The sequence below is a fragment of the Carcharodon carcharias genome, chromosome 2 (assembly GCF_017639515.1).
Source record: "Carcharodon carcharias isolate sCarCar2 chromosome 2, sCarCar2.pri, whole genome shotgun sequence".
NCBI lineage: Eukaryota > Metazoa > Chordata > Chondrichthyes > Lamniformes > Lamnidae > Carcharodon > Carcharodon carcharias.
This window is the reverse complement of record NC_054468.1, coordinates 215,990,613-216,007,037: the sequence shown is the minus strand read 5'-3', so window position 1 is coordinate 216,007,037 and position 16,425 is coordinate 215,990,613. Positions and strand designations below refer to the sequence as shown.

Genomic DNA, 16,425 nt, shown 5'->3' with positions numbered 1-16,425 from the left:
CACTTTACTACATCCCTCCCCCTTTACTTAAAAAAATACAATTGACAAACTTAATAAATTGAAGTATTTACAGTAATAACTATTTACAAATCAAGTCTCCCAGGAGACTTTCTCAGACATGTTGAGTGCTGCAGTTCAACAACTTTGGCTGGTTTTTTCAAGACCTGCTTTTCAGGGGACAGTGGTCCACTAGGTTCCTCAGTCGATGATTTCACCATCTTCCGGGTGTGGTCACGTTCACTCCTGCTGCCCCTCCCCTCCAAGCTTAAATAGATAAAGGGCAGCAAGCACAAAGCAACACAGAAAACAAATGTTTTTCTTTTCGAGGATTGTCAATAGTTCCTCTTCTTGTATGTCCTTTTCTCAGTAGCACTGATCCATATCTCGTTCTTCTCTTTAATTTCGCTATTGGCTGGACTAGACTCAGGCGCGAGCTGAACGTGAGTGTGCTCAGTAGTTGGGTTTTCTGACAGTTCTTTTGAGAACTCAGCGCCTTCTAGTTTTAAAACTTCATGGCTTTTACGCAGCTGCTGCTTCAGCTCTTTCAATTCTTTCCTATTCTCATTAATAGTTTCCTGGAGAATAACAAATCGTTGCCCCATCTCAGCTAACTCGTTCCTTAGCTCGGCCAGAGACAGGTTCAACTCTTCCTTTTCTTCATGTCTTTTCAGTGGCACAAATTGGGAGCTGATTGAATTTTGCAGCACACAGAAGTCCTTTAATAGGTTTTCCTTTTCTTTGCGAAGGATGCTGACTTCAGCTTCAACTCTGTCCCGGTGTGACACTTCTACGGGCTTGTCCTGTGAGGTCTTTGCGCACTCAATTTTTCTGGCTTCTGGTTTCCAGTTGAGAACTTAGCAGGCCAGAAGGTTTATCTCTTGTAGCTAGTTCCTTCCGAGGAGTCTCGGTCCCTGCCTAACATTACAAATAGGGATAATTTTGCAGACTGTTCCTCATACTGCACCATGACTTGACATAGCCCTTTCGGTCTTATTTCTTCAGCCGTGTATGTTTTCAGTGTAGTTTCCGCAAGTTCCAATCTTAAAGGATGGATTCCTTTATTCAAGTATCTGAATGCATGTTCTCCAATGACGGACATCGACACTCCAGTATCAACTTCCATCTTAGCTGGTTGTCTATTGACTATAATGCCTACTTGGATTGGCTTGGTTCTACCCACTTTCAGGTTATATAGTGAATGGATGTCTAATTCTATTTCTTCTGGTTCTTCTTGAGACAGATGTCACAATCTCTCCCTTTGTCTTTAAAATGCTGTCTCAGCCTATCTCTGCAGTGCCTCCTTAAGTGATCATCGTGGTGGCCGAAAAAGCATTCGACTTGTTTGAATTGTCGATCGCCCACTGGATGCATTTCCCTCATTCAGTTTCTGGGTTTTCACTGTGGTCCTGTTGTTCTTTTTACTGATCTGTACATAGGGGGCGTTTCCCGCCTTTCTCTGGGGTCCGATGTTCTCTCACCTTTTGTTGCTGGTCTGTCCCGCCCAACCAGATGGATGGCACCATTTTGTGCATCTCTTATAGCTACCGACTTTCTATAGCACTCTTCATGGTTGTGGCTAATTCTAATGCCTTATTGAAGTCTAGGTTAACTTTGGCTAGCAAACTCGAGTAATAATATCAGCTTCAACCCCTCGTGTCAGTCAGTCTCTCTCATATCGCCAATGGACGTTCTGAATTCGCAATGTTCAGTTAATGCCTTTAAAACGGCAACATAGTCAGCTAGTGTTTCCGCTGAAGGCCTTTTCCTCGAATTGAACGTGAAGCGCTGCTTTGTAACTCAGGGCTTTGGCCTCGGGTGGTTTTGTATAATTTTTATTAACTCGTCGAAAGTCTTCGAGTCGGGGGTGTTAGGCTGCGGATCAGCCCGTACGTTTTGCTCCCGCATGTGAGCAAAAGAATCGCCCTCTTCTTTTCCTCCCCCGCCGTGATGTTGTTAGCGGTAAAAAAGGAACGCTAGGCGCTCGAAATACCGAGACCAGTCATCTGAAATGGGGTCGAATGGATTGACACACCCGAACTGCGGCATCGTGAAAGACTGCAAGAGGGCTGCGCTTCCGATGGCTCCCCAGTTAATGACAAATTCAGGTGTTTGGCTTACCGTGGCTTTCTTGACTGCTGTCGATCGATTCGTGGTTTGCCTTCTGCAGAGTTGCTCTCTCTCTCTCTCTCTGGGGTCTCTTATAATTTTCTGTCCATTGCCATTTTTTCTTGCATGTACCTCTTTAAATGTATTGCTGCTTTAAGAGCAGTCACCGTTTATTTTAACTCCATCTCTGCAGCTGCCGGCTTTTCTGTGCTGGGTTTCACACTCTTTTCAGATTTTGGTGGGATCCCCAGAGTCGTGATTCTGCAGGGTTTTCTTTTCAAATTTAAAACTGCAGCACTGCTTCCTGCTCTGATCGCCACCTTTGTGACAACATAAGTACGGATTCTCTTTCTAATGTTTTGCTCATCCATCTTATCGATTCTCATTCAGGGGACTTGCAATTTTGCTATTTTTTGCCAGTTTTATGTCTTGAGTTTATGAGTTCACTAGTCGAGTAAACTCGAATTGCACACCTTCATGTACACGTGTTAGTTGATGCTCGCTATCAATAATGGAGAGACCCCAACATAAGAATAAACTGTGATTGTTTATTACAACAGAAGGCAGAACATTAAATCCTTGCATGCTCCCACAAACACCTTCAGGTCTAGACCTCAGTTAATCAGTAGCCCACGCTATATGGTGATTGGTAAGTACAGTCTTAGGGTACTACACTTTACCAGAGAGAGAGAGAGAGGTGAGAGTGAGAAGACAGTGAGAGAGTGTGTCTGTGAGACAGACATTGTGTGCCTCAGAGTGGGTGTGAGAGAGAGACTGTGTGTGAGAGAGAAAGAGGGTGTGAGAGAGAGTGGGTGTGAGAGAGTGTGTGTGAGAGAGAGTGAGGAAGTGTGAAAGAGGGAGACAGAGTGAGAGGTGAGAGAGTGCAAGAGGTGGGAGAGAGAGTGTGAGAGGGGGAGAGAGTGTGAGAGACATGGGGAGAGAGAGAGGGGGAGAGAGTGTATGAGAGGGAGAGAGAGGATGAGGTGAGAGGGTAGAGGGAGAGTGTGTGTGAGAGAGTGTGAGGGTGGAGAGAGAGAGAGAGAGAGAGGGGAAAGAGAGTGTGAGGTGGGAGAGTGAGAGTGAGGGGGAGAGAGGGAGTGAGAGAGGAGAGAGAGAGAGAGTTAGAGGAGAGAGAGAGGGAGGTGGAGAGAGAGAGGGAGTGTGAGAGAGAGAGAGGGAGTGTGAGCCTTGGTTAAAACATGGACAAAAGATCTGAACTCCTGAGGTGAGGAGAGAGTGACTGCCCTTGGCATCAAGGCAGCATTTGACCGAGTGTGGCATCAAGGAGCCCAAGCAAAACTGGAGTTGATGGGAATCAGGGGGAAAACTCTCTGCTGGTTGGAGTCATGCCTATCACAAAGGAAGATGGTTGTGATTGTTGGAGGTCACTCATCTCAGCTCCAGGACATCTCTGCAGGAGTTCCTCAGGGTAGTGTCCTCAGCCCAATCATCTTCAGCTGCTTTATCAATGACCTTCCCTCCATCATAAGGTCAGAAGTGGGGATGTTTGTTGGTGATTGCACCATTTACAACTCCTCAGATACTGAAGCAGTCCATGTCCATATGCAGCAGGACCTGGACAATATCCAGGCTTGGGCTGACAAGTGGCAAGTAACATGCATGCCACACAAGTGTCAGGCAATGACCATCTCCAACAAGAGAGAATCCAACCATCAGCCCTTGATGTTCAATAGCATTACCATCACTGAATCCCCCACTATCAACATCCTGGGGGGGTTACCATTGACCAGAAACTGAACTGGACTAGCCATATAAATACTGTGGCTATAAGGGCAGGTCAGAAGCTAGGAATCCTGCGACAAGTAACTCACCTCCTGACTCCCAAAGCCTGTCCACCATCGACAAAGCACAAGTCAGGAATGTGATTGAATACTCCCCACTTGCCTGGATGAGTGCAGTTCCTACAACACTGAAAAAGCTAGATACCGTCCAGGACAAAGCAGCCCACTTGATTGGAGAACATCCACAAACATTCACTCCCTCCACCACCGACACACAGTGGCAGCAGTGTGCACCATCTACAAGGTGCACTGCAGGAACTCGCCATGGCTCCTGAGACAGCACCTTCCAAACCCACGACCACTACCACCTAGAAGGACAAGGGCAGCTGAGAGATGGGAACACTATCACCTGGAAGTTCCCCTCCAAGTCACTCACCATCCTGACTTGGAAATATATTGCCGTTCCTTCATTGTCGCTGGGTCAAAAGCCTGGAACTCCCTAACAGCACAGTGGGTGTACCTACACCGCATGGACTGCAGCGTTTCAAGAAGGCAGCTCACCACCACCTTCTCAAGGGCAATTAGGGATGGGCAATAAATGCTGGCCAGGCTAGTGAAGCCTACATTCCATGAATGAATAAAAAAAAGGGAGTGTGAGAGCAAGAGAGAGCATGTGAAAGAGGGAGAGAGAGATTGTGTGAGTGAGAGCGTGTGTGAGTGAGTGTGTGTGAGAGAGCAAGTGTTTGAGTCAGAGCCTGAGTAAGGGTGTATGAGAGAGAGCAAATGTGTGAGAGAGTGTGTGTCAGTATGACGGAGAGTGTGAGAGTGAGTGTAAGTGAGAGCGCGAGTGTGTGAAAGAGGGAGAGAGAGTGAGGGGGAGAGAGACGGTGTGAGAGAGGGAGAGAGTGTGTGAGAGGGAGGTGAGAGTGAGAGGAGAGACAGTGTGAGAATGAGTGAGTGTGTGTGTGCGTGTCAGTCTGTGTGTGAGTCAGCGTGTGTGAGAGAAACAGACACAGACCCCATATTACTCTACTTTACAATAATTTCCAATTACATTATGAAAATTATTATATCTTCCTGACAGCACCCCCTCATTAAAAAATGAACCATCATAATTTAAAAAGATGGCTTCATTTTATGTACCCATTTTACATTACCTCCTATACTTATTACATTATTGCATTACTAGATGCATGCATTAGCATAATATATACATATATATATATATATATATATACAAATCCATGGTATCAACAGAAATCATTCCAGTCCAGTGTCCAGGTTATAAATGTCCAATTTTCTCTTTAAGCTTCAAACTCTTGACAATGCACCTGCAATCAGATTTTGTCATCCCATCACATGTATAAATGGTTGCAGTAATAAACTCCATTTGAATAACCTTGCACTTCTGTCCCGAAATTTGTCCAGAACATTAAAGGATTGTGGTCTGTATAAACAATTGTTTCTGATGAATCGTTTGCAATGAAAATTTCAAAATGCTGCAATGCTGGCACCAAACCCAAAGTCTCCTTTTCGATCATTGAATATCTTCTCTGTTGTACTTCAACTTCTGTGAAAAATACCCTATTAGTTTTTCAATTCCCGTTTCATCTTCTTGTAACAGTACGGCCCCAACGCCTATGTCGCTTGCATCAACAGCCAACTTAAATTGCTTGGCATAACTGGGTACTGCCAAAACTGGTGTCGTAGTCAAAACAGTTTTCAAACTGTCAAATGCCTGCTGACACTCCTGTGCCCATTGGAACTTCTTGTTCTTTTTTAATAGTTCACTCAGTGGAGTAACCACTCGGCTAAAATTTGGTACAAATTTCCAATAAAACCCTCTCATGCCCAGAAATCTCAAAACTTTTCATTTTGTTGTAGGCACTGGGAAATCCATTATAGTCTTGACATTCACATCTCTCGGAGCCATCTAACCACGTCCAATGGTATGGCCTAGGTATGTAACTTGTGCTTTTGCAAATTCACTTTTAGCCAAGTTCATCACCAAATTAGCTTCTTGCAATCGAGTAAATAATTCTTCCAGGTGTTGTAAATGCTCCTCCCATGTCTGACTGAAAACTGTCAAGCCGTCAATATAAACAGCACAGTTGCTAAGACATGCAATTACTTTGTTTCTCAGTCTTTGAAATGTTGCAGGTGCATTTTTCACACCAAATGGCATGACTTTAAACTGTATAGTCCGACTGGCATCACAAAAGCCAATATCTCCTTTGCTCTGTCCAATAACGGTACATGCCAATATCCTTTTAGCAAGTTAATTTTTGTGATAAATTTTGATTGTCCCACTGTACCAATACAAGCTGCCGACCTTGATATAGGATATGAATCTGCTATTGTCACCGCATTCACCTTTCCATAGTCCACACACAGTCTTTGTGTTCCATCCAGTTTCGGTACCAGCACAATAAGTGAACTCCAGTTACTGCAACTAGATGCAATGATGTCACTTTGAAGCATGAATTCAATTTCTTTCTGTACTTGTGGTAACTTTGCCAGATTTAATCTATAAAGATGTTGCCTTAGCAAAGCTGAAACTTACACATACATCATGTATAGCTAAATTTGTCCTCCCAGCTTATTCCCACAAACATCTTTGTGTGACTGCAATAGCTTCCCCAAATCACTTTGACACATGTCTGGGAGGTAACTCAATATTACATTTAAATTTTCAAGTACACCCTCATTATCCAATTTGATTAGAGGCAAATCAATTGCAGAATCCTGCATTTCCACCTCTTTCTCATTATCTACCACCACTAACACCTCCTTCTGGCCCTCTTCCCTGTCAAAGTACTTTTTAAGCATATTTACATGACACACCCTCTGCTTATTTCTTCTACCGGGAGTATTTATTAAATAATTTACTTCACTGAGCTTCTTTTCAATCCTGCAAGGCCCTCTGAACTGCGCCTTCAATGAGTCACTCAGTATTGATAACAGAACTAACACTTTCTCCCCAGCAACAAAACTACGAGCTGTAGCTTTCCTGTCTGACTTCACTTTCATCACTTGCTGTGATATCTTTAAATGTTCCCTAGCCAACTCACATGCTCCGTCCAATCTTTCTCTGAAATTTGATACATAATCCCGGAGAGTAGTTTCTGAAATTTGAGTCACCAATTTCTCATGAATCAATTTCAGTGGCCCTCTCACCTCACGACCATAAACTAGTTCAAAAGGACTAAAACCAGTTGATGCATTAGGAGCATCCCTAGTAACAAATAACAAGAATTGAATTCTCCCAACTCAATCCTGTGGATAATCCTGACTGTACGCCCTCATCATAGTTTTTCAAGTTTGATGCCATCTTTCCAAAGCCCCTTGTGACTCACGATGGTAAGCTGTTTACTTCAACTGTTTTATTCCTAAACTGTTCATTAGTTCCTTAAACAGCTGTGACATGAAATTTGAACTCTGATCTGATTGTATTTCTTTAGGTAAACCATATCTTGTAAAAAAAAAAAAATTAGTTAACTCTTCCACAATTTTCTTTGATGTCATTTCTCTCAAAGGTATTGCTTCAGGGAACCTGGTAGACACATCCAGTATTGTCAGTAAGTACTGATTTCCGCTTTTAGTATTAGTTGTGGTGGGGGGGGTGGGGGGGTGGGGGGGATTGTACACAATCAGTCATGACCCTGGTAAAAGGTTCTCCAAATGCTGGAATGGGAATTAAAGGTGCCGGCTTAATCATTACTTCTGGTTTCCCTATCACCTGACATGTGTAACATATTCTACAGTATTTGACTACATCCCTATGCAATGCAGGCCAATAAAAATTTTTTTGTAATTTTGCCTGTGTCTTTCTAATTCCTAAGTGCCCCCCCATTGGAATTGCATGAGCTATCCTCAGAATCTGATTTCTACATCCAAATGGTATTACAATCTGATGCACTTCCCTCCAACTTTCATTTGCTGAAGCATGATAAGGCCTTTATTTTCTCATTAAAACATTATCCTGAAGGTATTAACATTCTGGAATATATTTTGCCTATGTTTCTGAGTAAGCTGTCTGATATAACTGTCTTATTTGCAAATCCTTTTTCTATAAATCTACCAACTGCCTTGAGTTAAATACTTCAGCTACATTAACTTCCAGTCTTTCTTCCTGAACAACCTTATCAAACACAGTGTCAGCTAATTGGATTTCCACACTTCCTCCCTGCCCTTGAACTTCCAGTCTTCTTGTTTCAACCTATGACCCTGTGATCTCATTATTACACAAGCTGTAAACAATCTAGGATGCTTTTTCTGCAACACTTCTGTTGAAAACACTTCTACAGGCTGCTCAACTGCCATGGGCATCACCCACATCTGTGATCCAGCTATATCATTACCCAGAATAAATTGAACCCCTGCAATGGGTGTTTTTCCACCACTCCAACAATCACCTCACCTGCTTTCCACTTACTGTTTAAATTTACCTTCCACAATGGAATAGGTTTAGCATATCCATGAACCCCACTTATTATCACCTGTTCCTGAAACACTACCTCTGAACAACATATGTCACTATCCCTATATTAAGGATTGACTAGCCCCTGTGTCTCTTAAAATTTTAACATCTTTACCTACTCCACCTTGTACACAGGGAAAGACTTTCCATTCACACAGAAAATCTTTAAACATTTCTGCAAACTGCTCCACAGAATTCTCTTGGGTAAATTGTGAACATATTCCCATTTCTTTATATATCACTTTTTCTCCCTGTTTTACTTGTATACAAACCACTGTTTTTTTTCCTGTGCCTGAACCTCAAAACCCACAGTACTTTTACTTTGTTATGACACAGCAGTTGGTAAAGGCTGAGTTATTTAAAATCCCAGAGGAAACTTTAAACAACTGTCATAACCTATATTTTCAATTGGTATGTTTGAGGTGCAACTATGAATTCAGAAATGAAACCACCAAGCCTCAAGAGGTTTTTATATAAATTAAATTAAACACTTATTAATTTTACAAGGTATTAAACACATACACATGTCTACAAATTACTACCATAGTAACTATTAAACATATCCCCAAGTTAATCACTCCCAGGTAATCTTCATCAAGGAAACAAATGCCCATTGACTTTAAACAGACATCAGGCAAAGCACATTTTATCTTACAAATTCAAAACGAGGTTCCTTTCAATTTGTTCCTTCTCAGACATAGTGATAGGCTTACAGACCTCGACCTTCCATGCCTCTGACTTACTCCCAAAACTTATCTGTATATACCTAGCCTTCCCTTTGAATGTAAATTCTCATTGTATCACCAGGCCCTTTGAACTCCACCTCTTCTAACAATAAAACCACTTTCATGGTACCAATTTTACTAGTAATATAATCATATTGCTTGGTGTCTCCTAGCTAGGTGCAAGATTTCAACCCCAGTCTTTGAATGGTTTATTCAACAAAATACAAATGTACCTCTACCTTACTGTTTACATCTGAAAATTACTATACATCAAAGCACCCAGATTAGCTGGCTTTAATTCAATTAAAACACATATAATCACACCCACAATCACAGACACTTCTACAAGTCCAATTTAAAATACTTTCCAATAACATTATATACATTAATATCTCCTCGTGACAACTTCCAGAATTTTTCTGCACCCCAATAATTCCAACAGATTTTCCCTGCAATTTCCAACATACTGAAATTATGGGAAAAATGTTCCCCCTGTCGGGGGGCAGGTGCGGGAGCAGGTGCAGGTGGGCACACGCCACCATTTTACATGGGTGGGCCAATTAAGGCCCGCCCAGTGTAACGTCTACTAGGAAGCACTATGTGCTCCCTGTGCAGGCAGGGGAGCTTTCCCTCAGCCAAGAGTGCGTTCTTTCACACATGATCATGAAAGAGCGCACTGATCTCCCTGCGGCTAAGTGCTGCCTCAGGGAGATCGGCTCCAAATTAAAAATTGTAATACAAATGATAGAAAAATTTCCCTGACATGTCCCCTCATGTGACACTGTCACATGAGTTGGGGCATGTCCATAACTTTTATTGAAACCTTTATTAAAAATTTAAATACCCTCATGAAACCTCATCCCACCTGTGAATGAGATTTCATGATTTTTCTGAAGCCCGCTTGGGCTCCCGGCCTGCCCACTAACCTTAATGATGTTAATTAGTTTCTCAATGACCTCAATAGGCCGTTGACAGGGTGGCAGGCGCGCAGCTGACTCGGCTGCGCCTCTGCCAACCTGTAAATGGAGTTCCACCCGACGTCATTCCGCACCATTTTATGCATCGGCGAGTGGGCCCTGCCCCCGCTCACCGACCAGAAGATCCTGCCCTATGCGTCCAACTTTATCACTATGAAAACACCTCAATTTTCGAGTGTCACTTCTACCCTCAGCACCTTCCTTTTTATTCTGAGAAAAAATATCCTGCGAATTTCCACCCATTCCTTCCCTTCCCTGACTACCCACCTTCCTTCACCTCCCCACTTCCTATCCTTCTCTGATTTAAAAGGGTGACAAAAAACGTTTAGCTCTATGAATTAACTCAGCTATCTCTGCTGCTTGTCTTACCATTTGAATCCTCTGTTCCTTCGCATGAGTTCTCACTACTGAACGAATTGAATCTTTAAATTCTTCCAAAAGAATTACTTCTCTAAGAGCTGCATATGTCATCTCTATCTTTAATGCCAGTATCCACCAGTCAAAATTACTTTGTTTTACTCTTTCAAACTCATTATAAGTTTGCCCAGGCTGTTTTCTCATGTTCCTAAATTTCTGCCTCTATACCTCAGGAACCAACTCATATGCACAGAAAATAGCCTTTTTTTACCGCATCATAATCCACCAACATTTCTTCTGACAGTGAAGCATAAACCTCATGTACTCTACACCCCAACCTGGATTGTAACAATGTCCAGTTTTCCTGTGGCCATTTCATCTGTTTAGCTATCTTCTCAAGTGAAATAAAGAATGCTTCAACATCTCTTTCCTCAAACATTGGAAGAGATTGTATAAATTTAAACATCTTCCCATTGGGTTTTAGGTTAAAGGTTTTTCTCATCATCAGAACTTTCCTCAGAATCTAAGATCTCTTTTTTAACTTCTAGCCTTTTAAATTGGTATTCCCTTTCTTGTTCCTTCACTCTCTCTCCCTTGCCTCTCTTTCTTTATCCTTCTCTATTGCCTGAAATTCTTCCTTTCTGCTTGCTCCCGTTGAAATGCCCATTCTGTTTCCTTTTCTCTTTCTTTTTCTGCTGCCTCTAGCTCACGTTTTTTTTTTCATTTCTTTTGCTTTTTCAAGTTCAAGCTTCTTCATTTCTAACTTAAGTCTCACTGCCTCCAGCTGTGTCAGTAGTGTCAGGTATCACTTCCAACTTTAAATGCTGTGCTATACCTTCAATTATATCTGCTTTCTTTGCCCCTGCAGGTAATCCCAATTGTAACTTCCCCACCAATTCCATTAACTTAGCTTTAGTTACTTTTTGTAAACCACTCAAAGTTATAACTTCAACTCCCAGACAAGTCTTAGCAACTGCCAAAGCCATATCACAGTCTCACCACTTAAAAATCCTTCACACTCACTCCTGAATTCAAAGTGCTTCTCATACTCATAATCTTAAGATTCACCAACTCCAAACCAGTCAGGGACTCTCAAATATATCCTGCAAAGAGCCCCCAACTTTGTTATGGCACAGCCAATGGTAAATGTTGAGCTGCTCAAATCCCAAAGGGAACCTTGAAACTACTGCCACAACTGTTTTGCAATTTGTATATATTTCGAGATGTGTGCCTTGAAATTAGTACTAATAAGACCACTGAGTCTCGTATGTTTCTTACAAAACTAAATTAAATTTTTATTAATAGAAGAAATGATTTTAAGTACACACATAGATCTACAAATTACTACTGTGATAACTTCTAAATCCCCCTAGTTAATCTACCTCCCAGTTACACTTTCGTTAAGGCAACAGTAAGACACAGACTTTAAAAGACCCAGACAAAGAAACACGATATCCTGAACAATCCGATTCAAAGTGAGTTTTCTTAACTTCAGTTCTTTGTAGGCAACAACTTGAGGTGTAGATGCTGGAGACTTTTTCACACTTGTTTTAGGTCTTCAAATGTCTACCCTGACACACATTCTTCACTCCTTTATATGTATTTTTCCCTTTGAATGCAAATACGCATTGTTTCACTATGGGCAAAATTTTCTGCCTCCCGGGTGGGCAGGCCTGACCCAATCTCCAGCGGGTGGGGAGCCAATCCCCGCTGGAGAAGTGGGCCCCGTCGCTATTTTAAGTGGGCGGGTCAATTATGCGCTTCCTGTGCGGGCGGGGGGGGGGGGTTCCCCAAATGCGAGAGTGCGCTCTGTCATGCGCATGCACACAAAAGAGCGCACAACTCCCTGAGGCTAAGTGCTGCCTCAGGGAGATAACTGAAAGTTGTTCAAACATTAAAAAGAGAAAAATAAAAAAATCCTTAACATGTCCCCCTTGTGTGACTATGTCACACGAAATTTCAGTGGATGAGGTTTCATGTTTTTTCTGAAGTCTGCCTGGGCTCCTGGCCTAAAGGTTGGAAGGGCAGGTCCTTTAATTGTTTTAATTATCCTGTCAGTGGCTTCAATTGGCTGATTTTGCTGTGACCCCCGCCTTCCTGAAAATTTAAATGGGGCGGGGTGACGTCGGGGGTTCCGCCCAATGTCATCCCGCATCATTTTACACATCAGCAAGCAGGGCCCACCCCCTACTTGCCGATGGCAAAATTCAGCCCCATGTCTTTGAACTTTACCTCTCTAATACTAAATATCTCTCATAGTACCAATTTTACCAGTAATCTTGGGGAAAAATAAACACACAGTTTCTTAACTTCTCCTGGCTAGGTGAAACATTTCACCTCCTTTGAAATCAATCTAGCCTGGTTTATTTAAAAATGCAAATGTTCTCTTTACACCTATGTTTACCAACTTAACATTTCAAACCTAGCTTATCATCTGTTATGTCAAAGCCTTCAGACCAGCTGCCTTTAATTCACACATGCACACAGACATTGACATAGACCCCGCCATTACTCTACTTTAAAAGAAATTACAATAACATTATGAAAATTATTATATCTTTCTGACAGAGAGAAAGAGGGTGTGTGTGTGAGAGAGAGAGAGTGAGTGTGTGTGTGTGTGTGAGTGAGTGAGTGAGTGAGAGTGAGAGTGAGAGTGAGAGAGAGTGAGACAGTGTGTGTGGGAGAGAGCGAGAGGATGTGTGTGAGAGAGAGCATGTGAGAGAGCGTGTGTGAAAGGGAGAGAGAGCGCATGCATGAGAGTGTGTGAGAGAGAGAGCGTGTGTATGTGAGAGCGAGAGAGCATGTGTGTGAGAGAGAGAGAATGAAAGATATTTCATTGCATGGTCGGGGTCTGGACGGGCTTTTTGGGGATTGTCTATTCTCCCAAATTACACTGCTCGGGTCTGTAGTTTCTCAAAACCATTACTCTTTATTTATAGCAGGAATTTACACATTTGGATGAGGTTGGAGATTCTCCTCCTTCCAGATCTCTCTTACTTCTCAGTCGTGTGAACTGATATCATTATTACATCAGTATCATGTATGCTTCTGATGTTAACACTTTACTCAATATCTCCCCCAAAGACTTAATCCCATCATATTTACATCTTCCTACATCTCCCCACCAAAGTCTCAGACTTCACAGTGTTAATCTCTGAGGTGCCTTGACCAATACCCCGATCATGTTATGACCTCCTTTTGAGGTCGAGGATATTCTGTTCTCCTTTTTGTCAGTGTGAGTGATCTTCTCCTGGGTGGCTGTAGAGCTTGAACTATGTCTTCTTTCTTTTTTATCAGGATCGGAGTAGTAAGCCCAAATTTCTATTGACTTTCTCTCCAAGATTATTAGGGAGCTGCGATTTCTCCTTATGATACCCTGGTCAGTCTGAATCCTGTACGATCTTGGTTGTGAAGTTTTCTCAATGATTGTGCCTTCCTTCTGTTGGTCTTGGATCTATAGTCTCTGCCCTGGCTTCAGCACTGGTAACTGATGTGCTCTATGCATCTGATTAAAGTTCTGAGCCTGGTTAGTTCTCTGTTCTTTCTCACGGACTATTACCCTCTCGTGTCTGTCCGTGGTGATATTGAGTTTGAGTTGTTGTTTTAGAGATGGAAACTGTGTTCTCATTCTCCTATCCATTAGTAACTCTGATCATGAGAAACCATTTTGTAATGGTGAAGTTCAATAGCTCAGAAGAGCTAGATCAAGGTCTTTGTTTTTCTTCAATAAATCTTTTATGTTTTGTACCCCTCTCTCAATTTTTCATTTTGCTTCAGAATAGTGAGGGGAACTGGTTACACGAACAAAGCCATATCCGTTTGCCAATTTTGGAATAGCTCATTAGCAAACTGCAGCCTATTATTGGACACTACGGTGTCCAGGATCCCATGTATTGCATCCAGTGCAACCACTTGTGATCAGAATTTCTTAACTTTTCTAGGCCTACCACTTCTAGGTGCTGCCCTGACATTGCAGCAGAGGTGAAGTCAGCTTGTTGCCTCCGATGACTTCAGCGTACATCCTCTGGAGGCCTCGAGGGCCCCAGATTGCTTTGGATGTCCTCCTGTGGGTCAGCTGCTCCCTCTGCAGTGACAGAGGACAAGGTTGAGGGGGTCACAGGCAAAAGGGACTCAGAGGGAGCACACAGCCTCTGAGATTCCTGAGCAGATGTCCAGTTGCTGCTCCTCCTCCAGGGGCCCAGTGTGACTCCTTGACGGGAAGGAGCACCTGCAGGGAATGTCGAGGTGCCCCGTTTTCCCCCTGCATTGCCGCTGCAGGAACTCACCTATGGCCACCACGATAGAGTGCAGGTCTACAATCATCTCCGTGTTCTGCTGGACCAAGGTCTCCATGGTGTCTGCCATCTTTCCCATGGAGACCTCCATGCACCCACATGTGGGCGCCGCTTCATCAGAGAGCAGGCAGACACACTCCTCCAACTCACGTAGCACTCTGTTAAGGGCTTCCAACAGCTCTGCGTAATGTTCCCCCACCTTCTGCTGACTCTCCACGATGAGTTGGAAGGCAAAATCCAGAGGCTCATCATCTGACTCAGGCCTCACAGATGCCTCTTGCCCAGCAGTCCTCTGAGTGCCAGGGAGCTCGTGTGAACTTGCCTCCTCCTGTTGCAGACACGTGTCTGTGCGGGTGGCCACCAGATTGCGAACCCAAGCCTGTGCTAGATCTAGGTCCCACCGAGGTATATGTATGTACACTAGAGGAGGATGTGGGTGAGTGCTGTGACGGGTCTCCCAGGCTGCTTATTTCCAGCTCTTCAGTGGAAGAGGTGTCCTCTTGGCTAGAGGTGGGAACATGGATAGAGCTGAGGGACTGGTGACTGAGGGCTTCGGTCACTTGGCAGAGCTCCCTGTGAACCAAAGTAGAGATAGAGATAATTAGTGCATGTCAGCAGAGTCAAAGCAGGAGAGAGAGCACTCACAGTTGGAGGGATGAAGTGGTGCAGGATCCTCATGCGGGTGTTTGCCACCAACCTCACCATCGCCAGAGGCACATTCTATGCCCTCACCAGTCAGCACAATGGCCCACTCCTCAAAGTTAGGGAGGGGCCTAATGTGGGCTATTCCACCCCCAGTCTGGGACCTCTCCTTGCTGCTGTGAGCCAGCTTCTCCTGCATGAAAACAGGTGGAGAATGAGAGAGCAGGACACTGCATGGAATGTTTGTGTGGTGAGCGGAGCCATGGACGGGATGAAGACTTGAGCTCCAGAGAATGAGTCTGATGGAGATATGAGGGTGTGTGTGAGAGTTAGCAGTGTTGTCCCTTGAGCTGTGGGATCTCTGTGGATGTGTGATAGGTTTGTGTTGAGAATCAAGAGGTGATTGACGTACCCTGGTGGAATGGCTGAGATCATTCATCCTCTTCCTGCACTGGATGGCTGACCGCAACTGCCACTGCCTTCCAGATGACCCTGGTGGACCTCCTGCGGCCAGAGCAGGGATAGAGGACATTGTGGCGGCTTTTCACTGCACCCAGCCAGTCCCCCAGAGAGGCATCAATAAATTTTGGGGCTACCGTCTTCCTGGCTTTCGGGGTCATCTGTCCCCTGGAGCAGTCCTCATCTGTAGACATGAAGCAGTCTGCGCTCTGGTGTGCTTTAAATATGGCACCCTGAGTGAGGGAGCACTGAGCCATGGCATGGTGAGCAAATCTGAGCACAGCCGCCAGCGATCCGGCATGTTTCCCACGAAAGCATTATTAATGAGGCGGGATGCACCAGGAAGGTACAGCACAAAAATCCGCCATTGCGGCTGGTGGGTAAAACTCCTTTTCTCATGCCCGCTACCGCACTTTGTGCAAATCTGTGATGATTCCGCCCTTATGGTACGTTTCAATATTGAAACCCAACCTCATAACGTAGTCTGAGAATTTTCCACATGCCCATGTTGCTGCCCAGGCTTCTTTTTCTATCATGGCGCATTGTTGTTCCATTTCTGTTAGTGACCTAGGGGCATAGTAAACTGGTCTAAGCTTGTCGTCTCTCTGCACTTCCAATAAAACTGCCCCCAGACCTGTGAAC

At 43.8% G+C, this 16,425-nt stretch overlaps 1 protein-coding gene across 1 annotated transcript in view; it reads right to left on the bottom strand.

Moving 5' to 3' along the window:
- ttc27 (tetratricopeptide repeat domain 27) overlaps positions 1-16,040 on the bottom strand; it is a 243,222-nt gene extending 227,182 nt beyond the window's left edge. Inside the window, exons 1-2 of the mRNA XM_041207509.1 lie at positions 15,921-16,040; positions 14,357-14,471 (exon numbers count right to left, since the gene is read on the bottom strand). Coding sequence (XP_041063443.1) covers positions 14,357-14,471; positions 15,921-16,040 — 235 coding nt within the window. The remainder of the gene's footprint in view (positions 1-14,356; positions 14,472-15,920) is intronic.
- Positions 16,041-16,425: the final 385 nt, after the last annotated feature.